The following is a 26,220-nucleotide window of genomic DNA, read 5'->3' as shown; positions in this document are numbered from 1 at the left end:
CAAGGGAGAGAGTGGCGCCCTAGTTTCTTCTATTAAAATCCTATTCATGAGCCATTGATTTCTTTTCCCCATGTGTGGGCTTAGATCTCTCTCATTCTGATAACATTTTGAACTTGGCAAATCAAAACTATAATCTGGGTCCCCCAAAATTGCATACTTGTAAAAGACAATAATGTTTATAATCTTTGTTTTCTTGTTTGCAATTTACAGACTGTACAGAACATTTAAGGACAGCAAATATTTGTATATGCTGATGGAAGCTTGTCTAGGTGGAGAGCTCTGGACCATTCTCAGGGATAGGTAGGAGATTTAAGAAATTTCTATGATGTCTATAAAAACATAGTTGCCCATGTTGGTCTATAAGAAGAATTAATATAATAAAGTATAATAATCATTTATACTTTACACATGCTTATATTTCAATATTTAAAGTAAGCACAGGGAATAACCCACTATACACATATGATTTACTGGACATATAATAAAACTCACTTTGTAACTAACAATACAGGCTTAGTCAGTCATAAAAATGGTACATAGCAAAGTATATACATGGCCTTAGTTTTGCATGAATGTAAGAATTAGACAACTCTATAGCTGGAATTCAATTCATTCATTGCTTTAGCAGAAAGAGAATTATAGTTATTTTATAATTATAATTTGAATTAACTATCAATTTAATTGCTCTACTGTTTTTCCAGATAGGCAGTTTGCCTTTTGTGACACTGAGAATTTTTTCCAAAGTAATTTTTCTCTCTACATTGCTCTTTGGTTTCAAAATTAACAAAAGTTTCCAGCCATCTCTTTATCCCTTGGCTAGTCTTAGGAAAAAGAAAAGAATCCACTTATAAGCAGTATTTCATGTAAATAATCTGATTTAGATTTGCCTTCTTACCCTTGCAAGGCAAGGAAAGTTTGTCTAGATGGTGCTCGTTTGTTTGTTTGTTTGTTTTAATCATGAAAATTCATTGTCTTTTCCATCTCGTATTTAGATAACTAGCAAATTATCTAGTTATCTTCTAATATAATTTATCCTATAAAATGTCTCAGGAGATCGTTATCTACCCTGTGTTTTTTAAAAACACACTTTTATTTTCCTATGAATAATCTTTTTATTATTTTCTATGAATGATTTATTGATCATACACAAGTCATCTTTGTTCTTTTGAACACTCACCTTTAGACATCTGCCCCCCAGACTCCTCTTCATGGGGTAGCATCCTTCTGAAACTTAGCTATAGGTAGCCCTGATGTACATAACCATGTAAGGTTTTTATATTTGTTACTTTGTAAATATCCCAGAGTAAAACAAGTGGTTCCTTATACATTGTTGATTTAAATTCTCATTCATAATGGTGTTCTTATGGTACTTTCATATCATTATACAACAGGCCCTTTCACCTGTTATTCCCATGGCCTTACTTATATATGCCAAATGGATTTCTTGTTACCACATTGTATCCTATTGCATCAGTATTTTATTTCAATTCTTAAATTTAAGGTTAAAAAAGCATAAAAGGGAATGTATAACATTGGCATTAGGAGATAAGGTTAACATCTGTACTAAGCTATTATAGTGTATATATTATGCATTATTGCTAGTTAAGATGTACATACAGATTGTATACCAGACATTGTGATAGAGGCTGGGGATCCAGTAATAAACAAAATGGACGTGGTCTGTTTCCTAAGAATGTATAGTTTGTTGCACAAAGTTAATATTTTAATTTGTGAGTTAACATTTGGCATATCTAATGTGTTTCTACTGTATTATATTTGACTCAATATTTCAATTCACTGATTTATTTGAAGTCTTCTACATTTTTTTCTAGTTAGAATAGAAGAAGATTTACAAGTGGAATTAAACATGAAAGCAGTAATAAGCCACAAAGGGAGAGTCCAACTATCCTCTTATAGCTTTTTTAAAATTATTTTTTCATAAGTTGTTGGGGTACAGGTGGTATTTGGTTACATGAGTAAGTTCTTCAGTGGTGCTTTGTGAGATTTTGGTTTACCCATCACACGAGCAGTATACACTGTGCCATATTTGTCGTCTTTTATCTCTTGCCCCCCTCCCACTCTTCCCCCAAAATTCCCAAAGTCCATTGCATCATTTGTATGTCTTTGTGTCCTCATAGCTTAGCCCCCACATATCAGTGAGAACATACGATATTTGGTTTTCCATTCTTGAGTTACTTCACTTAGAATAATAGTCTCCAATCTCATCCAGTTCCCTGCAAATGCTGTTAATTCATTCCTTTGTATGGCTGCATAGTATTCCATCATATATATCTATATATCCATATATAGATATAGATATGCATCATATGTGTATATACATGTATATATGCCCATACACATATATCACAGTTTCCTTATCCACTCATTGATTGATGGGCATTTGAGTTGGTTCCATGATTTTGCAATTGTGAATTGTGCTTCTATAAACATGAGTATGCAAGTATCTTTTTTGAATAATGATTTCTTTTCCTCTGGGTCAAATGGTAGTTCTACTTTTAGTTCTCCACACTGTTTTCCATAGCAGCTGCACTAGTTTACATTCCCTAGTGTAGAAGTGTTCCCTGTTCACTGCCATCCATGCCAGCATCTACTGTTTTTTTGATTTTTTGATTATGGCCATTCTTGCAGGAGGGAGGTGGTATCACCTTTTGGTTTTGATTTGCATTCCCCTGACCATTAGTGTTGTTGAGCATTTTTTCATATGTTTATTGGCCATTTGCATATCTTCTTTTGAGAATTGTCTATTCATGCCTTAGCCCACTTTTCATGGGATTATTTGTTTTTATTCTTACTGATCTGTTTGAGTTTGCTGTATATTCTGGATATTAGTCCTTTGTCAGATGTATAGATTGTGATGATTTTCCCCCACTCTGTGGGTTGTCTGTTTACTCTGATGACTCTTCCTTTTGCTGTGCAAAAGCTCACTAGTTTAACTAGGTCCCAGCTATTTATCTTTGTTTTTATTGCATTTTGTTTTGGGTTCTTGGTCATGAAATCTTTGCCTAAGCCAATATCTAGAAGGGTTTTTCCAATGCTATCTTGTAGAATTTTAGTTAGTTTCATGTCTTAGGTTTTAAGTCCTTTTAATCCACTTGCAGTTGGATTTTTGTACAAGCGTGAGAGATGAGGATCCAGTTCATTCTCCTATCTTGTTATATGGACTTTATGACTGGACATTCAGGACTGTATTTTCCATACATTTATGGTTAGCCAATTATCCAGCCAGCATTTGATTGAAAATGGGTGTCCCTTTCACACTACTTTAATATTTTTTGTTTGCTTTCTCAAAGATCAGGTTGGCTGACTTAAGATGGCCTATAGGTTATTTGCCGGTTCATTTCTGGCTTCTCTCTCTATGCTGTTCCATTGATCTATGTGCCTATTTTTATACCAGTATTATGCTGTTTTGGTGACTATGGCCTTATAGTATAGTTTGAAGTCAGGTAGTGTGATGCCTCCAGATTTGTTCTTTTTGCTTAATCTTGCTTTGGCTATGTGGGCTCTTTTATGGTTCCATATGAATTTTAGACTTTTTTTGTCTAATTCTCTGAAGAATGATGGTGGTATTTTGATGGGGATTGCATTGAATTTGCAGATTGCTTTGGCAGTATAGTCATTTTCACAATATTGATTCTACTTATCCATGAGCATGAGATGTTTATGTCATTTGGGTCATCTATTATTTCCTTGGTTGTGTGTTTGTTGTTGTTGTTGTTGTTGTTGTTGTTTGCAGTTTTGTAAAAGGGGTTGAGTTCTTGATTTGATTCTCCACTTGGTCACTGTTGGTATATAGAAGAGCTACTGATTCATGTGCATTAATCTTGCATGCAGAAACTTTGCTGAATTCTTTTATCAGTTCTAGGAGCTTTCTGTAGGAGTCTGTAGGGTTTTCAAGGTGAGCGATCATTTTGTCAGCAGACAGTGACAGTGTGACTTCCTCTTTACTGATTTGGATGCCCTTTATTTCTTTCTCTTGTCTGATTGCTCTGGCTAGGACTTCCACTACTATGTTGAAGAGGAGTGGTGAGAGAGGGCATCCTTGTCTTGTTCCAGTTCTCAGAGGGAATGTTTTCAACTTTTCCCCATTCAGTATTACGTTGGCTGTGGGTTTATCATAGTTGACTTTTATTACATTAAGTTATGTTCTTTGTATGCAGATTTTGCTGAGAGTTTTAATCATTCAGGGATGCTGGATTTTGTTGAATGCTTTTTCTGCCACTATTGAAATGATCATGTAATTTTTGTTTTTAATTCTGTTTATGTGGTGTATCATATTTATCTGCTTGTGTATGTTAAACCATCCCTGCATCCCTGGTACGAAACCCACTTGATCATGGCGGAATGTCTTTTTGATATATTGTTGGATTTGGTTAGCAAGTATTTTGTTAAGGATTTTAGCATCTATGTTCATCAAGAATATTGGTCTGCAGTTTTCTTTTTTGTTTATGCCCTTTCCTGGTTTTGGTATAAGGGTGATGCTGGCTTCACCCTTATTATTTTTACGGAGAGTTCCTTCTTTCTCTGTCTTGTGGGATAGTGTCAAAAGGATTATTACAAATTCTTCTTTGAATGTCTGCTATAATTGTTCCATGAACCATCTGGTCCTGGACTTTTCTGTTGTTGGTAATTTTTAAATTACCATTTCAATATCACTGCTTGTCTGTTCAGGGTATCTAATTCTTCCTCATTTAAGCTAGGAAGGTTGTATTTTTCCAGGAATTTATCCTTTTCGTCTAGGTTTTCTAGTTTTTGTGCATAAAGGTGTTCATAGTAGCTTTGAATGATCTTTTATATTTCAGTGGTATCAGTTGTAATATCTCCTGTTTAATTTCTTAGTGAGGTTATTTGGACTTTCTTCTTTTCTTGGTTAATTTTGCCAATGATCTATCAATTTGATTAATCTTTTCAAAGGACCAGCTTTTTGTTTCATTTATATTTTGTATTCTTTTGTTTGTTTGCTTGCTTCAATTTCATTTAGCTCTTCTCTGATTTTGGTTATTTCCCTTCTTCTGGGTTTGGGTTTCGTTTGTTCTTGTTTCTCTAGTTCCTTGAGGTGTGACCTTAGAGTGTCAGTTTGTGCTCTTTCAGTCTTTTTGATGTAGGCATTTAGGGCTATGAACTTTCCCCTTAGCACAGCCTTTACTCCATCCCAGAAGTTTTGATATGTTGTTTCATTATTGTCTTTCAGTTCAAAGAATTTTTCAGTTTCCATCTTGATTTCGTTTTGGACCCAATGCGCATTCAGGAGCAGATTATTTAATTTCCGTGTACTTGGTATGGTTTTGATGGTTCCTTTTGGAGTTGATTTCTAGTTTTATTCCACTGTGGTCAGAGATAGTGCTTGATATAATTTCAATATTCTTAAATTTATTGAGGCTCATTTTATGGCCTATCATATGGTCTATGTTGGAAAAAAAGTTGCATGTGCTGTTAAATAGAATGTGTATTCTGCAGTTGTTGTATGAAATGTTCTGTATGTATCTATTAAGTCCATTTGTTCCAAGATATAGTTTAAATCCATTGTTTCTTTGTTGACTTTCTGTCTAGATGACCTGTCTAGTGCTGTCAGTGGAGTACTAAAGTCCCCCACTATTACTGAGTTGCCATCTATCTCATTTCTTAAGTCTATTAGTAATTGTTTTATACATTTGAAAGCTCAAGTGTTAGGCACATGTATGTTTAGGATTGTGATATTTTCCTATTGGACAGAGCCTTTTATCATTATTTAATGCCCCTCTGTCTCTTTTAACTGCTGTTGCTTTAAAGTTTGTTTTGTTTAATGTAAGAATAGCTATCCCTGCTGGCTTTTGGTGTCCCTTTGCATGAAATGTCTTTTTCCAGCCCTTTATTTTATGTGAGTCTTTATGTGTTAGGTGAGTCTCCTGAAGGCAGCAGATAGTTGATTGGCAAGTTTGCATCTATTCTGCAGTTCCATATCTTTTAAGTGGCCAATTTAGGCCATTTACATTCAATGTTAGTATTGAAATGTCAGGTACCATTGCCTTCGTTGTGCTCTTTGTTGCCTGTATATTTTGTTTCTTTTGTTTTTTGTTTATGCTTTTAACTTGTATTTTGTTTTATAGGTCCTGTGTGATTTATGCTTTAAAGAGGTTCTGTTTTGATATGTTTCCAGGATTTGTTTCAAGATTTAGAGCTCCTTTTAGCAGTTTTTGTAGTGGTGGTTTGGTAACAGTGAATTCTCTCAGCATTTGTTTTTCTGAAAAAGACTGTATCTTTCCTTCATATATATATATGATGCTTAGTTTTGCTGGATACAAAATTCTTGGCTGATAATTGTTTTGCTTGAGGAGACTGAAGATAGAGCCCCAATCCCTTCTAGTTGGTAGGGTTTCTGCTGAGAAATCTGCTGTTAATCTGATAGGTTTTCCTTTATAGGTTACCTGGTGTGTCTGCCTCACAGCTCTTAAGATTCTTTACTTCGTCTTAACTTTGGATAACCTGATGATAATGTGCCTAGGCAAAGATCTTTTTGAGACGAATTTCCCAGGTATTTTTTGTACTTCTTATATTTGGATGTCTAGGTCTGTAGCAAGGCTGGGGAAGTTTTCCTTGATTATTCCACCAAATACATTTTCCAAGCTTTTAGAATTCTCTTCTTCCTCAGTAAAACCAATTATTCTTAGGTTTGGTCATTTAACATAATCCCAGACTTCTTTGAGGCTTTGTTCATATTTCTTTCTTTCTTTTTTTTTTTTTTTTTTTTTTGAGACGGAGTGTCACTCAGTTGCCCAGGCTGGAGGGCAGTGGTGCGATCTCGGCTCACTGCAAACTCCACCTCCCAGGTTCATGCCATTCTCCTGCCTCAGCCTCCCAAGTAGTTGGGACTACAGGCGCCCACCGCCTCGCCCGGCTAATTTTTTGCATTTTAGTAGCGATGGGGTTTCACCATGTTAGCCAGGATGGTCTCGACCTCCTGACCTCGTGATCCACCCGCCTCAGCCCCTGGAAGTGCTGGGATTACAGGCATAAGCTACCACACCTGGCTGTTCATATTTCTTATTCTTTTTTCTTTCCCTTTGTTGGATTGGGCTATTTCAAAGACCTTGTCTCTGAGCTCTGAATTTCTTTCTTCTACTTGTTCAGTTCTATTGCTGAGACTTTCCAGTGCATTTTGCATTTCTAAAAGTGTGTCCAAAGTTTCCTGAATTTTTTATTGTTTTTTAAGCCATCTGTTTCCTTGAATATTTCTCCCTTCACTTCTTGTATCATATTTTGGATTTCCTTGCATTGGGCTTCACCTTTCTCTGGTCCCTCCCTGATTAGCTTAATAACTAACCTCCTGAATTATTTTCAGGTAAATCAGGGATTTATTGTTGGTTAGGATCCATTGCTGGTGAACTAGTGTGATTTTGGGGGGTGTTGAAGAGCCTTGTTTTGTCATATTACCAGGGTTTGTTTTCTGGTTCCTTCTCATTTGGATAGTCTCTGTCAGAGAGAAGGTCTAGGGTTGAAAGCTGTTGTTCAAATTCTTTTGTCCCACTAGGTGTTCCCTTGATGTAGTACTCTGTCCATTTTCCTATGCATGTGGCCTCCTATGAGCCAAACTGCAGCGATTATTGTCTCTCTTCTGGGTCTAGCCACCCAGCCAGTCTACCTGGCTCCATACTGGTACTTGGAGTAGTCTGCACAGAGTCTTGTGATGTGAACCATCTATGGTTCTCTCAGCCTTGTATACCAATGTTCGTTCTGGTGGAGGTGGTGGGGGGTACAACGTACTCCATGAAGGTTCTTAGCTTTGGTGGTTTAATGTTCTTTTTTTGTGCTGTTTGGCCTCCTGTCAGGAAGTGGCACTTTCCAGAAAGCATCAGTTGTGGTATTACGGGGAGGAACCAGAGGTGGGCAGGATCCTAGAACTCCCAGTTTTATGCCCTTTGTCTTCTGCTACCAGTGTGGGTAGGGACGGACTGTCAGGTGGGGGGTGGGGCTAGGTGTGTCTGAGCTCAGACTCTCCTTGGGTGGGTCTTGCTGTGGCTGCTGTGGGGGAGTGGAGGTGGGATTCCCAGGTCACTGGAGTTGTGTACCTAAAAGGATTATGGCTGCCTCTGCTGAGTCATGCAGGTCGTCAGAGAAGTGGGGAAAGCAGGCAGTCACAGGCCTCACCCAGCTCCCATGCAAACTGAAGGGCCAGTCTCACTTCCACTGTGCCAGCCCCAACAGCCCCAGACCATTTCCAGGTGGAGAGTGATAGGGGTTTGAAAACCTGGCCCAGGCTATCTGCCTCCCAGCTTTGAAAGAAAAGGGTTTGGTTCTTCCTCCACTTGTGAAGCCTACACACCAGATTTGCGTCCTCCCCGAGTTCCGGACAGGAGACTTCTCACCCAGTTCAAATTTTGCAAAGTTCAGCTACAGATTTGCTTCTGCCTGTGTAGTTTTACCCCTGCTCCTTTTCTGCTGGATCCCTTTGGTGCCAGGCAGGAATGGCCTGCTAGGGGACCCAGCGAGCTCCCAGGGCCTTTCTGCTGCTTCCTCTTCCCCTGTATATCACTCAGCTCTCCAAACTGACTCAACTCCAAGTAAAGTCGGAAACTTCTCCCAAAACAGACCTTCAGCTTCTCCTGTGGCGGGGTGTGTCCCGGGAGGAGGGTTTCCCTTTCCCACTTCCACAGTTGAGGCACTCACAGTTCTGGGGTGTCTCCTGGGTCCTGCAGCAGTCCACTTCCTTCAGAGGGTATTTGGGTCCTCTTGGAATCGCTGGTTTGCTCTTGCAGTCGATCTGGAGCTGAAATTCACAAGGTGAGCCATCACCCACTACTCTGTCCATAGCTGCAATCTAGTCCTGCCTCCCAACTGCCATGATCTCTCCAACATCTTCTCATAGCTTTTAAATCATTTAATGATGTTCTTAACCAGAACAATAAAACAATAATAATAATGATGATAATAAAACTCAATTTAAAGTCCACTCATTAGGTATCAAACATGCACAGGCATTCGTTTTCAACTTATTTTCGAAAGTATTGTTTCATAATTTGCCTTATGTAACTCGATTTCACATTTTGTTCATAATGCCAGCCAAGCCTTCTGAGTGAGATGTATCCTGATGCCTCTGGTAGCAAAGGTTTGCTATTAAGAAGCAGCTTACTTTGGGAGGAGTAAAGGGAAGGAAAATGTCAATGGATTTCTTTACTTCCACTTGGTTGCTTTTGGTTCCTTACATTGTTCTTCCCTTTTATCACACTTTGATTTGAGGTACACAGTTGCTGAGCCCCCCAGTATACTTAATACTCCATGAAGAGTCATAATCTACAGAAATAGTCCTTACATTGTTCCTCCCTTTTATCACACTTGGATTTGAGGTACACAATTGCTGAGCCCCCCAATATATTTAATACTCCATGAAGAGTCATGATCTAGAGTAATAGTGGCTACCTGCTTGTTCCTAAAGATTTAGAGGTGCTGAATTAACCACTATAGGTAAAATCATCTGAGAATAATTATCCCTGGCCAACTTTCTTTCCTATGTAGGCATGTAGCCTTATTTTTATTCTAAGTGATTTTTCCTTTTCCTTCTCAAAAAACTTGCCAGGGGAAAAAAACATAGTTTTAGACATTCAGGCTCCAATTAATATTGCCATTGACCAGCTTTCTGTTTGTTCAAATTGAGGTTGAAAATCTTAAAGATTAATTGTTAGAAATATATAAAAAAATACCAAGGGAAAGATTATGCCGTTATGCTATTAGTCACAGTATATATGAAAATATCTGGGGTCAAAAAATCCACCCTGTCAATGTATTCAGTTTTCCTCTTGTGTCAGAGGACAGAAGCAATAATGGAAAAGCTATTCTGAAAGTATACAAGAAATTTACTTAGACTGATCTGAAGATAGGCTGGCCTGACCTTATTCATTACTGACATGGAAATAACTCCGAGCCTCAGAGATTTAGCACAGGAAGACTCTGATGACAACCCAGACATCATCCTTCTCTCACCTCACAGCTGAGATGACCATTCCCTGCTTCTCATTTTCTGTCTTCTCATCAACATAGAAAAGAAGCACAGAGGCTGTGAGCTGTGACTCAAGCCTGGAATCCCAGCACTTTGGGAGGCTGAGGCGGTGAATCACCTGAGGTCAGGAGTTCGACAGCAGCCTGGCCAATATGGTGAAACCCTATCTCTACTAAAAATACAACAACAAAAAAATTAACTGGGCATGGTAGTGGGTGCCTGGAATCCCAGCTACTAAGGAGGCTGAGGCAGGAGAATCACTTGAATCCAGGAGGCAGAAGTTGCAGTGAGCTGAGATTGCGTCACTGCACTCCAGTCTAGGGAACAAGAGAGAAACTCTGTCCAAAAAAAAGAGAGAGAGAGAGAAGAGAAGAGAAGAGAAGAGAAGAGAAGAGAAGAGAAGAGAAGAGAAGAGAAGTGAGGCGGCACAGGGCAGCTCTTTATTTGTTGTATTTGCTGTCAAGAAGTAAGAATTAAAATGATGCCATCTATTTACAAATAGGAATATGGCTTGAAGACTAATACATATTTCCTAGCTTTGAGACATGAACTACAGCATTGAAATGTTAATTGCCCCTATAAATTTCCCTGGTTTATTCNTTTAACATAAACCCCGACTTCTTTGGGGCTTTGTTCATATTTTTTTTTTTTTTTTTTTTTTTTTTTTTTCTTGAGACGGAGTGTCACTCAGTTGCCCAGGCTGGAGGGCAGTGGTGCGATCTCGGCTCACTGCAAACTCCACCTCCCAGGTTCATGCCATTCTCCTGCCTCAGCCTCCCAAGTAGTTGGGACTACAGGCGCCCACCGCCTCGCCCGGCTAATTTTTTGCATTTTTAGTAGCGATGGGGTTTCACCATGTTAGCCAGGATGGTCTCGACCTCCTGACCTCGTGATCCACCCGCCTCAGCCCCTGGAAGTGCTGGGATTACAGGCATAAGCTACCACACCTGGCTGTTCATATTTCTTATTCTTTTTTCTTTCCCTTTGTTGGATTGGGCTATTTCAAAGACCTTGTCTCTGAGCTCTGAATTTCTTTCTTCTACTTGTTCAGTTCTATTGCTGAGACTTTCCAGTGCATTTTGCATTTCTAAAAGTGTGTCCAAAGTTTCCTGAATTTTTTATTGTTTTTTAAGCCATCTGTTTCCTTGAATATTTCTCCCTTCACTTCTTGTATCATATTTTGGATTTCCTTGCATTGGGCTTCACCTTTCTCTGGTCCCTCCCTGATTAGCTTAATAACTAACCTCCTGAATTATTTTTCAGGTAAATCAGGGATTTATTGTTGGTTAGGATCCATTGCTGGTGAACTAGTGTGATTTTTGGGGGGTGTTGAAGAGCCTTGTTTTGTCATATTACCAGGGTTTGTTTTCTGGTTCCTTCTCATTTGGATAGTCTCTGTCAGAGAGAAGGTCTAGGGTTGAAAGCTGTTGTTCAAATTCTTTTGTCCCACTAGGTGTTCCCTTGATGTAGTACTCTGTCCATTTTCCTATGCATGTGGCCTCCTATGAGCCAAACTGCAGCGATTATTGTCTCTCTTCTGGGTCTAGCCACCCAGCCAGTCTACCTGGCTCCATACTGGTACTTGGAGTAGTCTGCACAGAGTCTTGTGATGTGAACCATCTATGGTTCTCTCAGCCTTGTATACCAATGTTCGTTCTGGTGGAGGTGGTGGGGGGTACAACGTACTCCATGAAGGTTCTTAGCTTTGGTGGTTTAATGTTCTTTTTTTGTGCTGTTTGGCCTCCTGTCAGGAAGTGGCACTTTCCAGAAAGCATCAGTTGTGGTATTACGGGGAGGAACCAGAGGTGGGCAGGATCCTAGAACTCCCAGTTTTTATGCCCTTTGTCTTCTGCTACCAGTGTGGGTAGGGACGGACTGTCAGGTGGGGGCGGGGCTAGGCGTGTCTGAGCTCAGACTCTCCTTGGGTGGGTCTTGCTTTGGCTGCTGTGGGGGATGGAGGTGTGATTCCCAGGTCACTGGAGTTGTGTACCTAGGAGGATTATGGCTGCCACTGCTGAGTCATGCAGGTTGTCAGGGAAGTGGGGGAAAGCAGGCAGTCACAGGCCTCACCCAGCTCCCATGCAAACTGAAGGGCCAGTCTCACTTCCACTGTGCCAGCCCCAACAGCCCCCAGACCATTTCCAGGTGGAGAGTGATAGGGGTTTGAAAACCTGGCCCAGGCTATCTGCCTCCCAGCTTTGAAAGAAAAGGGTTTGGTTCTTCCTCCACTTGTGAAGCCTACACACCAGATTTGCGTCCTCCCCCGAGTTCCGGACAGGAGACTTCTCACCCAGTTCAAATTTTTGCAAAGTTCAGCTACAGATTTGCTTCTGCCTGTGTAGTTTTACCCCCTGCTCCTTTTCTGCTGGATCCCTTTGGTGCCAGGCAGGAATGGCCTGCTAGGGGACCCAGCGAGCTCCCAGGGCCTTTCTGCTGCTTCCTCTTCCCCTGTATATCACTCAGCTCTCCAAACTGACTCAACTCCAAGTAAAGTCGGAAACTTCTCCCAAAAACAGACCTTCAGCTTCTCCTGTGGCGGGGTGTGTCCCGGGAGGAGGGTTTCCCTTTCCCACTTCCACAGTTGAGGCACTCACAGTTCTGGGGTGTCTCCTGGGTCCTGCAGCAGTCCACTTCCTTCAGAGGGTATTTGGGTCCTCTTGGAATCGCTGGTTTGCTCTTGCAGTCGATCTGGAGCTGAAATTCACAAGGTGAGCCATCACCCACTACTCTGTCCATAGCTGCAATCTAGTCCTGCCTCCCAACTGCCATGATCTCTCCAACATCTTCTCATAGCTTTTTAAATCATTTAATGATGTTCTTAACCAGAACAATAAAAACAATAATAATAATGATGATAATAAAACTCAATTTAAAGTCCACTCATTAGGTATCAAACATGCACAGGCATTCGTTTTCAACTTATTTTCGAAAGTATTGTTTCATAATTTGCCTTATGTAACTCGATTTCACATTTTGTTCATAATGCCAGCCAAGCCTTCTGAGTGAGATGTATCCTGATGCCTCTGGTAGCAAAGGTTTGCTATTAAGAAGCAGCTTACTTTGGGAGGAGTAAAGGGAAGGAAAATGTCAATGGATTTCTTTACTTCCACTTGGTTGCTTTTTGGTCCTTACATTGTTCTTCCCTTTTATCACACTTTGATTTGAGGTACACAGTTGCTGAGCCCCCCAGTATACTTAATACTCCATGAAGAGTCATAATCTACAGAAATAGTCCTTACATTGTTCCTCCCTTTTATCACACTTGGATTTGAGGTACACAATTGCTGAGCCCCCCAATATATTTAATACTCCATGAAGAGTCATGATCTAGAGTAATAGTGGCTACCTGCTTGTTCCTAAAGATTTAGAGGTGCTGAATTAACCACTATAGGTAAAATCATCTGAGAATAATTATCCCTGGCCAACTTTCTTTCCTATGTAGGCATGTAGCCTTATTTTATTCTAAGTGATTTTCCTTTTCCTTCTCAAAAAACTTGCCAGGGGAAAAAAACATAGTTTTAGACATTCAGGCTCCAATTAATATTGCCATTGACCAGCTTTCTGTTTGTTCAAATTGAGGTTGAAAATCTTAAAGATTAATTGTTAGAAATATATAAAAAAATACCAAGGGAAAGATTATGCCGTTATGCTATTAGTCACAGTATATATGAAAATATCTGGGGTCAAAAAATCCACCCTGTCAATGTATTCAGTTTTCCTCTTGTGTCAGAGGACAGAAGCAATAATGGAAAAGCTATTCTGAAAGTATACAAGAAATTTACTTAGACTGATCTGAAGATAGGCTGGCCTGACCTTATTCATTACTGACATGGAAATAACTCCGAGCCTCAGAGATTTAGCACAGGAAGACTCTGATGACAACCCAGACATCATCCTTCTCTCACCTCACAGCTGAGATGACCATTCCCTGCTTCTCATTTTCTGTCTTCTCATCAACATAGAAAAGAAGCACAGAGGCTGTGAGCTGTGACTCAAGCCTGGAATCCCAGCACTTTGGGAGGCTGAGGCGGTGAATCACCTGAGGTCAGGAGTTCGACAGCAGCCTGGCCAATATGGTGAAACCCTATCTCTACTAAAATACAACAACAAAAAAATTAACTGGGCATGGTAGTGGGTGCCTGGAATCCCAGCTACTAAGGAGGCTGAGGCAGGAGAATCACTTGAATCCAGGAGGCAGAAGTTGCAGTGAGCTGAGATTGCGTCACTGCACTCCAGTCTAGGGAACAAGAGAGAAACTCTGTCCAAAAAAAAGAGAGAGAGAGAGAAGAGAAGAGAAGAGAAGAGAAGAGAAGAGAAGAGAAGAGAAGAGAAGAGAAGTGAGGCGGCACAGGGCAGCTCTTTATTTGTTGTATTTGCTGTCAAGAAGTAAGAATTAAAATGATGCCATCTATTTACAAATAGGAATATGGCTTGAAGACTAATACATATTTCCTAGCTTTGAGACATGAACTACAGCATTGAAATGTTAATTGCCCCTATAAATTTCCCTGGTTTATTCTTTGTTAGCTATTATGCTTTATTTTCTAATTTATGACACTTTGTCTCCCACTAGTTCTGTCCTATTATTTGTAATAAGTTGGTACAAATTATATTTCATTCACCTTCCCTCCCTAACACTTAAAGAATTGGCAAATCCTGCAATTTTTGTAAGAATGTGTAAGTGGTTAATATGGTAAATAAATATATATTAGTATTTATATTAACATAGAATATAATGTATAACATTAACACATGTATTATATATTAATATCAGTATTTAATGTATATTTGAACTGAATAAAATTTAACATCTCATTTACTTAATTAGAATTTTTAACATATGTATGTTTATTTTTCTTACTGAATATCTTAAATAACGACTTCTGAAACCATAATTTTCAAATGTCATACATCTCACTTTCTGGTCATGTCATACCATATGTATGTTGTAAACCCATGAATGCTGCATTACTTTTTATATTTAGTCTCATTGATTCTGGCTATTTTGTGGAAGGTGGTAATTATTTAAATTCTATCTTAGATGCCCTAATAGCTGGCATAGATTGAAGGTATTTCAAAGAAAATAAGTCTATCTTTGTAATAATTTAGCCTCCCTCAGTTTACAATTGGCAATAAATCTGCACAGATTGCAACATACTTCAGGTTCATACACTCAGTGATTGTTGTTACTCGTCAATGAAAAAGGTGAAATATTCTGATGAAAGATGCTTTGCTCCTGTTACATTCTGATATCCAAGAACTCAGTTTATGACAAGTTGACTAAACGTTGTGATTAAATTTTAATTTGAGTCTATCAATATTCATAAATAACCTTCTATTTCTCTCAAATTGTTATCTACTGCCATCTAGCTTAAAACAAGCATCCATCCGCAAAGAGGGCATAAGGGCCTTCTCTCTTACTTTTTTTAATTGAAATGACACAGCTGTCAAGGCATAATTCATTATTTCAAACAGTTATATAAGGCAAGTGATTTATTTCTTTAAGCAACTCTCGAAACTGTTGATGAAACAGAGTTTATTTGTTTTAAATCAAATTTACATTGTCATTTGCAATTCTAATAGTAATTTTTCATTGTGAGTCACCTCAGTGCTATGCTTTGTGACTGCTTTCAAGATGTCTATTTTAAAATTCACAACTTATCTACATCACACATCCAGTGATGGGACAGTGAGGTGCTGGTAAACATTTTGTGTACGTGCATTGTACAGATTTATCAAAGTTTGAGACAAGGTTTTCATTTAATTTTCAAAAGCAGTCACAAATATATTTATATGTGAAAGATACTCACTATAAATGTGTTGAAGGAATGGAAACTAGATTTCTAAAACCCTCCACATTCCAAAATGACTCAAGACAGAGAAAACTGGAAACAAATAGAGTTGTCAAGAACTGAAGACCTTAAGATGTACAATTTGTGGTCCGTTTGCTTCATGGTGAAAAAGGGAGAGCAGGCAATAAAAGGGTAATTTTGGCCCATGTGAAAAGCATGGGGAAAGTGAAAAGAACAGAGATTAGCAGAGGATTCTTCACAGTTGATTTGTGGCAGTTAGCTTTGGCAGTCAGAAGCACTTCAATAACAGAGAGGATTGGTGTTGCAAACCCCCAACCTCCACCCTGAAAATGCTTCATCCCTGTTCTATACTATGTTAGTTAATTTTCCTATATTAAGACATAGTAGCTAAAAAAGAGTTTTCTGGTGCTCAATCATAGTGGCTACTATTACATTTAGTGAGCCCAAGTTGTGTACCAGACACTTATTTTCGGTACATGCATTATTAATTATTTGGATCTTCACAACAATCCAATGAGATAGTTACTTTTATTAGTCCCATTTTGCACATGAGAACACAGAAACCCAGAGACATATAGTTAATTGCTCAAGAACAAACAGTAAATGGAGTCTGGAGTTGAGCCCAGGATTCTTGCTTCGGGGTCCATATTCTAAAATATAGCCTCCTCTCATGAATTTAGGTTTGTATTAGCATTTTTCCATCTTTCTGCTAATGACTAGCTTATTAAGAATGCAAATACAATACTCTGCAGAGATTTCATGAGAAATTGATCTCTCACCTAAGCATTTACTCATTACAACCTTAACAATGCATTTGTCCTTTTGATTCTATTACCAATTGACTATTAGGGAAGCAGAGGTATGTTGCCCAGAGTCACAACTGTAGAAATAATCTCCTCTTCTACTAACAGTAATCAGGAATGTGTAAGCTTTCAAAAAGGCCCAATCAAATCACAGTTAGACAGTCCTGATGTAAACAGAGTAAACAGACAACCTGCACAATGGGAGAAAATTTTTGCAATCTATCCATCTGACAAGGGTTAATATCCAGAATCTTTAAGGAACTTAAGCAAATTTACAAGAAAAAAACAACCCCATCAAAAAGTGGGCAAAGGATATGAACAGACACTTCTCAAAAGAAGACATTTATGCAGCCAACCGACACATGAAAAAATGCTCATCGTCATTGGTCATTAGAGAAATGCAAATCAAAACCATAATTAGATACCATCTCATGCCAGTTAGAATGACAATCATTAGAAAGTCAGGAAACAACAGATGCTGGAGAGGATGTGGAGAAATAGGAATGCTGTTACACTGTTGGTGGGAGTGTAAATTAATTCAACCATTGTGGAAGACAGTGTGACAATTCCTCAAAGATCTAGAATCAGAATTATCATTTGACCCAGCAATCCCATTACTGGATATATACTGAAAAGATTATAAATCATTCTACTTAAAGACACATGCACACGTATATTTATTGCAGCACTATTCACAATAGCAAAGACTTGGAACCAACCCAAATGTCCATCAATGGGCAGACTGGATAAAGAAAATGTGGCACATGTACACCATGGAATACTATGCAGNATTTATGCAGCCAACCGACACATGAAAAAATGCTCATCGTCATTGGTCATTAGAGAAATGCAAATCAAAACCATAATTAGATACCATCTCATGCCAGTTAGAATGACAATCATTAGAAAGTCAGGAAACAACAGATGCTGGAGAGGATGTGGAGAAATAGGAATGCTGTTACACTGTTGGTGGGAGTGTAAATTAATTCAACCATTGTGGAAGACAGTGTGACAATTCCTCAAAGATCTAGAATCAGAATTATCATTTGACCCAGCAATCCCATTACTGGATATATACTGAAAAGATTATAAATCATTCTACTTAAAGACACATGCACACGTATATTTATTGCAGCACTATTCACAATAGCAAAGACTTGGAACCAACCCAAATGTCCATCAATGGGCAGACTGGATAAAGAAAATGTGGCACATGTACACCATGGAATACTATGCAGCCATAAAAAAGAATGAGTTCAGCTGGGCACGGTGGCTCACGTCTGTAATCCTAGCACTTTGGGAGGCAGAGGCGGGTGGATCACGAGGTCAGGAGGTTAAGACCATCCTGGCCAACATGGTGAAACCCCATCTTTACTAAACATAAAAAATTACCTGGGCATGGTGGTGCATGCCTGTAGTCCCAGCTACTTGGGAGGCTGAGGCACGAGAATTACTTGAACCTGGGATACAGAGGTTGCAGTGAGCAGAGATGGTGCCTCTGCACTCCAGAATGGGTGACAGAGTGAGACTCCATCTCAAAAAAAAATAATAATAACAAGACATATAGTGTGAAATAAAATAAGACCATTCCCTTTACTCTTTCATTTTGTTTTGTTTTGTTTTACTTTGCAATGCTCTCCATTGAGAAGGGATTGAATTCATAGCGGTGTAGCTAAAGCTGTATATTAATTATAGATACACAGATGCTTACTCTTTAAGGTATATAATCTCTTCAAGTGAAAGAAATATGCTTCTTTTGATAGGTAAACCTACTTAATTAAGGGCAAAGAAGAAAGGACCTTCAAGGCAATACTTTAATCCCTTTGCAAATACATACGATTATAGAATTTTAGCTCTGCCAAGGATATCTTCAAGTCAGAGGAAAATTGTACCATGAAGTATATCATTCATTTCCTCATACGGATGCCATTCTCAAACTTTCTCTTGTGCTCATAAATTCGCAATTGTTCCATTCAGATATTATTCAAGAGAGATTCAAGAATCATGGTAACTATAGTTAGGATTCTAGAATCTAGAGGAATGCATATCATTATGCCTAGAATTAATTGTGTTTCAGAAGAATGATATTTGTCTTAGGAAAAGCTGATTATTTCAGTGAAAAACTCCAGTTACATTAGTAGCTGAACCAAAGACATTCTCTTTCTGGAAGATACTACCTTTTTCTGAACGATAACCTGAAAAGTGGTTGCTTTAGCCTTGATTCACTTATAAATTTTGTAAAAATGTAACCATATTCCACTGCCCAGTTTGTTAAACTTTACTCCACAACTTTGGGGAAAAAAAAAGTGTCACCAAAATGCAAACAGGCATCAGAGACTCATGAAAGCAAGCTCTGAGACTATCATTTGTTGCACACTATTAATAGAATAATTTGTGTGCTTGTCACTCATGTTACTTCTCAACCACCTCAGCAGCTGATGTTCACACTAATATTTTTAAATTATGAAATGAAATTATTAAATTGTGCTTACTACTTGAGAAAGAATAAAAGAACATGGTTTATTTAAGAAGTACCATGGTGGGGGAAGAGTTAAAATTTAAACTTTCTGCCCTAGAAAGAAGGGTTTAACCTTAGATACTAAGGTTTTTTGTAAATTATTTCATTCAGTCAATCAATCAACATGTATGTGCCCATATATCACATATATTTGAGACAGAGAGAGAGAGAGAGAGCCTTCCTGCTAAACATCATAATCAAGATTACTAATAAACATTCCCTTCCAGTTACTTTTTTCTTTCTAATTGTCTTTTAGTCCATCTTTTCCTCTTAATAAGAATGCAGTCGTGTAGGAGATAGATATTGTTTGTTTTGGTTGCAGGAGTTTCAAAAACAGAAGAGTACTTAGTTTGCATTATGATTGCATCAGTAGCATTACAACTCATTTCCAGAGTGGTTCTTTGAAAACAGTAGCTTTTATTCACACTTTCATGAACTGTATGTGCATTATTTAAAAAGATTAAAAAACAGGCCTTCTAAGAATAAATATGAATAACCCATAAACTTCTCCTTTAAAAAACAAATGCTTGGTAAGCAAATTCTAAAATAGGATTTTTTTTTCTCCTGCCTACTGCTATAAGTCTGTGCCTTTTTAGATTGTAGTGGGCTGTTGAGAGGAAAACACTAAGTACATGAAATGTGTTGTGTGTTTAACTGTTCTTTCAGCCCTTTCAGGAAGTGAAATTTAACTATTCCATTCATAAAGACAGAGAATTCCTTAACTTAATCCTTGAATGCTTCGGAAAATCCAATGTAATGGCAATCATGTAACATTTAGCTATTAGGACAGTGGTCTCTGGGTTAAATTTTGGCAAACGAGTATAGTGAAATGAGAAAAAAAAAATAAAGCCATGTTAGAGAAACTAATTTTTCGTACAATTTTCATTCCTTTTCTGTATCTCAGAGGTTCGTTTGAAGATTCTACAACCAGATTTTACACAGCATGTGTGGTAGAAGCTTTTGCCTATCTGCATTCCAAAGGAATCATTTACAGGGACCTCAAGCCAGAAAATCTCATCCTAGATCACCGAGGTTATGCCAAACTGGTCAGTGCCTTTCACACATGCTTTCTGCCCTGCAGATTTAAAATATTTGTTTATAAAACTGTGTTCATTTGCTAATATGAAATCTCAGTTTTCCTTTTCAATGTTGTAACTTTCTTAAAAGCAGGTTTTAACATTACAATTTTCAACTGAATGTTCTTTCAAATGATGCATCAGTTATGAAAAATTAAGTTGGCTAAGTTTGAATTAACAATACTCTGGCAAAACACGCTTTCATAAGCACGAGAAAACATACTTATTGGCACGTGTACAGGCGTAGAAGTCCTTTTCTCTAGTCAGCTTTTTGCCATTCACAAGCAATGGGTTTTTATATTATGGAAAACTATAAATCATTTCAACATTTTAGATTTAAGAATAATGCTCATGGAAAATAAATGTGCTTTACAAGCAATGCTAGCCAGGCTATGTAATAGTAATAATAATAACAACAGTCAAAAGTTGTAAAGATTTACCAAAGAAGAGAAGTTCTCTTATTTACAAATGCACAACTTTCGTTGGATCTGTTACAGCTTGATTCCATTTTAAACTTTTAGAATTGTTATTCAGCATGTGGTTTTAAAGAAATCAAATCAGTGGCAGTTTTTTATTTGTAGTTTCAACCAAATCGTTTTAGAAAAAAATAGATTTTCTGTAGTCAAGACTCTTCCTTCAAAAGAGTTCCAGAAAAATGAAGAATACATTATAATTTTATTTCTGTTTATGCTTACCAAGGGCAGAGTTACCGGTCTCATAACTATGTTACTTACTTCCTGCAACAATAAAATAACTTTTCAAATAATTAATACTAAATGAATTGTCGACTTCATTAAATCCAGCAGAAACCATTTATATTCTGGGAAAGATGTTAAGTAGGCCCAACTGGTCTTTAAAAATTTTTATGTACAGAAGAGATTCTGTGTTTACACCCTAACCTCCATTAGCATAAACAAAGGAAAAATGAAAACTATATTCAGAAAGAAAGATTTACCTTTATTTTTAATGATGTGAATTTTATGCTATACTCACATGTCAACTTTTCCAATTAAAACTGAGTTTTATCAGGGATACTTTGTTTGCAATACAGACTATTTCTTTGAGAAGACAGAACTATATAAAGTGCATGTTTTTAAATTATTAAGATCATCGGTATACTTCAGCAAAATAACTTATTACTTTAATCATAAGAAGCTTAAGCATCTTGCTTTTCTCTCTTTGAAAGGTTGATTTTGGCTTTGCAAAGAAAATAGGATTTGGAAAGAAAACATGGACTTTTTGTGGGACTCCAGAGTACGTAGCCCCAGAGATCATCCTGAACAAAGGCCATGACATTTCAGCCGACTACTGGTCACTGGGAATCCTAATGTATGAACTCCTGACTGGCAGGTATGGATATTGATAGGGAACTGCTGATAAAAATAGACCAGCAAACAGCTACACACTCCCGCTTTTGTCACTCTGATTAAACCATCTTAAAGTACATTTCACCATATCTTGGTACCACAGTTCAATTAGTTATACGAATGACCGGGAAAAGTAAGGTGTAAAATAGGTCAGTCTAGGGCAACCACCTCAGCACCAACTTTTGGTCTCATTATTGCTACTTCTTTTTTACATATATGAATGTGGAAGGATATAATGTCTTTCTGTGAGATATTTTAGTCCAGTCATTTAGCCAGCAATGAAACAGGGGAGATGATAATCATATAAAAATATCTAGGGTCAATTTTCTATAGAAGTAAGAGGACCTGTTAGCAACTGTTATATCTAAATGAAAGGTGACTGCTTTGTAGATCTTTCCTGTGATGTTATAATCATCAACTCAAATAGGCACTAGGGACACCGCAAGGTATAAAGCAGACTTTAAGATCCTCAAGGACCCATACTAAAAGAACAACAAATACACGACCATGACATGTGCTAAAACAGTGAGTGACAAGGGCGTTATACAGATTTCAGAATAGGGCTGAGTTCCTAAAGAGGCTTTTGAAGAATGAATATAAGGCGGTTGTGTCTTGAAGGAAGAATAGGACTTAGATGTAGAGACCAAGAAAAGGGTATTCTAAGCAAACAGGCATGGCTTAAAGAGAAAGGCAATAATGGTCACAGATATGGAGAAGGTCCGTGTAAAAAAAACAGGAACAGTTATCTTTTGACGATCATGATTGCTGCACTCGAGTGTTTGGACTCCATCTACAGAGGGAATCATTGAGATTTTCTGACAAAGGTTGAGTGATATGTATTGTGGTATTTAAGGAAAAACAAGTTGGCAGTAATTGAGCTAATTGGAAGAGGAATAGGAAGCTAGTTTGAAGATTGTTGCAGTAATTTAGTTCTAGGACACTGACAACCTAGAGTGGGGCAAGGGCAATGGAAAGAAAGAGTAAGTGTGAGGCGAGATGTGAAGAATTACTTACGAGGACTTAGTCACTACAGTGAACATGAGAGAAAGACTGAGGACTTTGAGCACATGGTACTCCGTGAGGATTCAGTGCATACAAGAAACACGTAGAAGAGTGTCTCGCACATAGTAAGCATTCCATGAATGTTAGCAGCTGCTACTGCTACAACGACAACAATCATTGCCAGAAATAGTTGTGTTTTGACTTTATTTTTATTTATGGGCATTTTACATTATTGCTCTTAAAGTTTCTCTGTTGACTTCAAATAAATTATGTGTGACCTAATCCAATTTTGTTCAATGTGGATTGTTCAATTTTGTTCTTTTGGATGGAGGTAAATTATTTTAAAAGTATGACCAATTAAGTAGACCTGTAAAGATATGAAAAATTTGGACAAAGTAGAAGGTTAAATTTAACATATGTATGTGGATGGATAGATAGGTAAATAAGCAGAGGGATAGATTAAAAGGTAATCTTTCTGTGTGCTTAGAATTGCTATAAGAACCAACTATATAATAAATAGAAGAAAACTAAATATTAACTATTTTTGAGGAAGCAAAGTATTTATTTATAATAACTAGACTAAAATGTTAACCATGAAATTTCTAAACTTTATGTGACATTGTTTATCATTAAGTAATAAGGTAAAACGATTAAAACCTTAATCTTAAAACTGGCGTGTACTAAACTGTAAGAAATAATTAATAACAGAAAACCCTTAATTCTTTACAGATTTCACAGGCTACAATATCTGACAGGAATATAATAAAACTTGGAATTAATAACAAAGATTTAAAATAAAAAACCTAAATACTTGAAAATTTAAAAAACATTTTCTAAATAACCTCAGGCACATAGAAATTATGGAATAGCAGAGCAGTGATAAAACAAAGCACTATAAGTCACAATTTGTGTTGTATGGTCAAAACCGAACTTAATTTTTTTTGCCATAAATACATATATTGAAACATTATGATTAAAATACCTAAACTTAATATCCATTTCAAGAAATAACAAGACAGAAACAATTTTGGTCAAAGACAATAGCATTAAAAAACCTTTACTTTTCTTTTCTACCCAAAGAGATGATGGTGGTGGTGAAAGATGGTGACCAAGGTTTCGGGTGGGAGAAGGCATGAATAAAACAAGTAGGATGATCTTTAGTTACAATTAAAGTTCCAACAAACACACCTGCCAAACACAGTGAAGTGTGGCATGTGACTAGGAATGATTCTTGGACTACAAGCATGACTCCAAAGTATTTTCATCCTGAATGTCATATCTAATGATCTTCGATAGTAATAATAACATTTAGAGGATTGGCTGGACCTTGAAAAGCAAACACTGTTCATGTAGAGACATAATAAGTACTACAGAATGAAAAGGAACTGAGGTGAAGGAAAACTCATACAAATGTACCAATTCTGCCTTTTAAGGCTTATAATGTTGGTCAATGAAGCAACAGGGAGTGAAAAGGGGAGAGAGGCAGTGTAATCACATGATTTCGGAGAATGTGGTGGGGCTTCTGTATGAGCCACATGATCTCCCTGAATGCTTTAAATTGAGGGCAAAGGAAATACATGATCTGGTCATAAGGGAACAAACTGTAGTGAAGACTGGTTAATTTCTCATTGCTTCCTAACCTCGGATCTTCCCTGTTCTATTCTTCATGGTGGGTGGCCCAATCTAAGGATAAGTAATAGTCAGAAAGGGTCCCAGGGAAGCCAGTCCCTGCCCCTCTTACAACCCCAGCCCCTTCCAAGCTGGGGCTACACCAGCTCCTTTCTTACTGATTTTGCTCAAGGATCCATTTCCCCACCAACTTAGGAAAAGATGAATTTATCTCCATTTTAGATTTTGATTCAGCTGTATTCCAGTCACATGGCATTCCTCTAGTGATTGGCATTTATTGGACTGGGTACATAAATTACAAGAATAATTTTAAAATACATTATTAGAGGAGAATTCTTTTTTTCTACAATAGCTACTCAGTAAATAATTACTGATGAATATAAGTCCCTATTTCCACTGGTAGACTTCCTATAACTATGAGGGGAAATGGCCATGATGAAACTAATACTGAGTATGGCAGAATGAAAAGCTGGAAAACTCCAGGTATTTAAACCACTGATCCTACCAGGTCTAGAATTTGCCCTACCTCTGGAATGTCCTTTTGTAAGTTCAATATTTTCCTATTTTAATCAGTTTGAGCTGATGTTTTCCATTTATGTCAGCTGAAAGATGCAAAAGTAAAAGGAAGCTAAAGAACACACAAGAAAATGAATCAAGGAAATATAGGAGGAAGTGTTCAGATAAACTCTTATCTATAATTTCTTTGAGGCTATCAAAAGTATGATCTCCCTAAAAGTAACCTCTAAGATATTTGCCAGTGTTCATAAATGAGAAGACAAGTAACTAGCAGAGCTCAGGACTATTACAGAACTGAAAGTCATGCTGTAAGTAACAGAAAATAAAATAGTAACAATTAAAATGCAGCAAGGGAGATAGTAGACAGGCTTGGAAAAAATAATGAAAAAAGAAAATAGGTATGATTTCAGAAAGAGAATCTATTAGTCAAAGGAAATTGAAAAAAAAATCAATTATGTGTATGAATAGAATATTACAAACAGGAGAAAAAACATCTTTAATTACATAATAGAAAATCCATGGCAGAAAGACTTGACTCAGTGTATTGTTTTGATCTGCAGTGACCATGGGGAAACTGATTCAGAATAATAACACCACAATATGTTAATGTGGTGAACTAATGAATTAAATTCATTAATAAGGAATAGTCTTATTGGCATCAAAGCCATAAAACATGGCATGTGTGGTATTGGGAGTCAAGACAGTTAAAGTTCCAGTTGGCCTCAACCTTCTCTACAGCACCTTTAATGCCAAAAGATAGTATATCAAGAACTACGTAGCTCTGAGGGTCAGAGAAGGTATAACCCAAGTAAGTAATTTATGCTGAGTTAAGTTATTCTTCAAATACAAACACAACATATAAAGTGTGGACCCCAGTCTTTCTCAAAACACTACTATTCAATCAAGTCAACAAAAGATGAATCAAAATAAAGCATTCAGGAATAGAGAAACTAGTAAAAGATTGATGATGAGTTTTGGGTCTCATTAATTAGAACTGATCAATTATTAAATCAAATAATTTAAATTTGGGTAACTGAACAGAATGTAAACATTGTAGTGTTTGGCAATCTTAAAATAACACTAAAACCAACAAACATTAAGGTAGGAGGGAAAGCAGGTATAACTATAGGTATAGTTATTTCTCATCATTAATAATTAGTAATCTTACATATATTTTATAGTTAAAATATGTCATTACAGAAATCTCTAAACTCAGTTTGAACTTTTTTTTAATTTTAGAGAAATATTTAAGGAATTAATATTGGCTAAGGAGCACACATATTTGAAATTTAGCATTTCTTTTCATTTTACTCCTCAGTTTAAAGTAAAATTAAATCGAATATTTTTTAATCAAAAAATATGCATAATATAATCCTTTGTGTCTATAATCTACAGAGAAATCTATGAAATTATGTTTATCAAATGTAGATCATTCTGAATATTTTGAGGTTTTGGACGACTTTCTTCTAAATAATTTTGTTTTCTATATTGAATGAATATTAGACTAA

The 26,220-nt window shown here is 37.3% G+C and overlaps 1 protein-coding gene and 1 long non-coding RNA gene across 2 annotated transcripts in view; one reads left to right on the top strand and one right to left on the bottom strand.

The window, feature by feature from the left end:
* LOC108543479 (uncharacterized) overlaps positions 1–26,220 on the bottom strand; it is a 55,656-nt gene that overhangs the window by 20,904 nt on the left and 8,532 nt on the right. The gene's annotated exons all lie outside the window — the stretch shown is intronic.
* LOC108543404 (cGMP-dependent protein kinase 1-like) overlaps positions 1–26,220 on the top strand; it is a 161,999-nt gene that overhangs the window by 127,289 nt on the left and 8,490 nt on the right. The window contains 3 exon segments of the mRNA XM_017893900.1: positions 211–300; positions 20,027–20,168; positions 21,385–21,548. Of these exon segments, the coding sequence (XP_017749389.1) occupies positions 211–300; positions 20,027–20,168; positions 21,385–21,548 (396 nt within the window).

The sequence above is a fragment of the Rhinopithecus bieti genome, unplaced genomic scaffold (assembly GCF_001698545.2).
Source record: "Rhinopithecus bieti isolate Rb0 unplaced genomic scaffold, ASM169854v2 scaffold_364, whole genome shotgun sequence".
Classification (NCBI taxonomy): Eukaryota; Metazoa; Chordata; class Mammalia; order Primates; family Cercopithecidae; genus Rhinopithecus; species Rhinopithecus bieti.
Note: the sequence above shows the minus strand (reverse complement) of the source record. Positions and strands in the feature narration are given on the sequence as shown.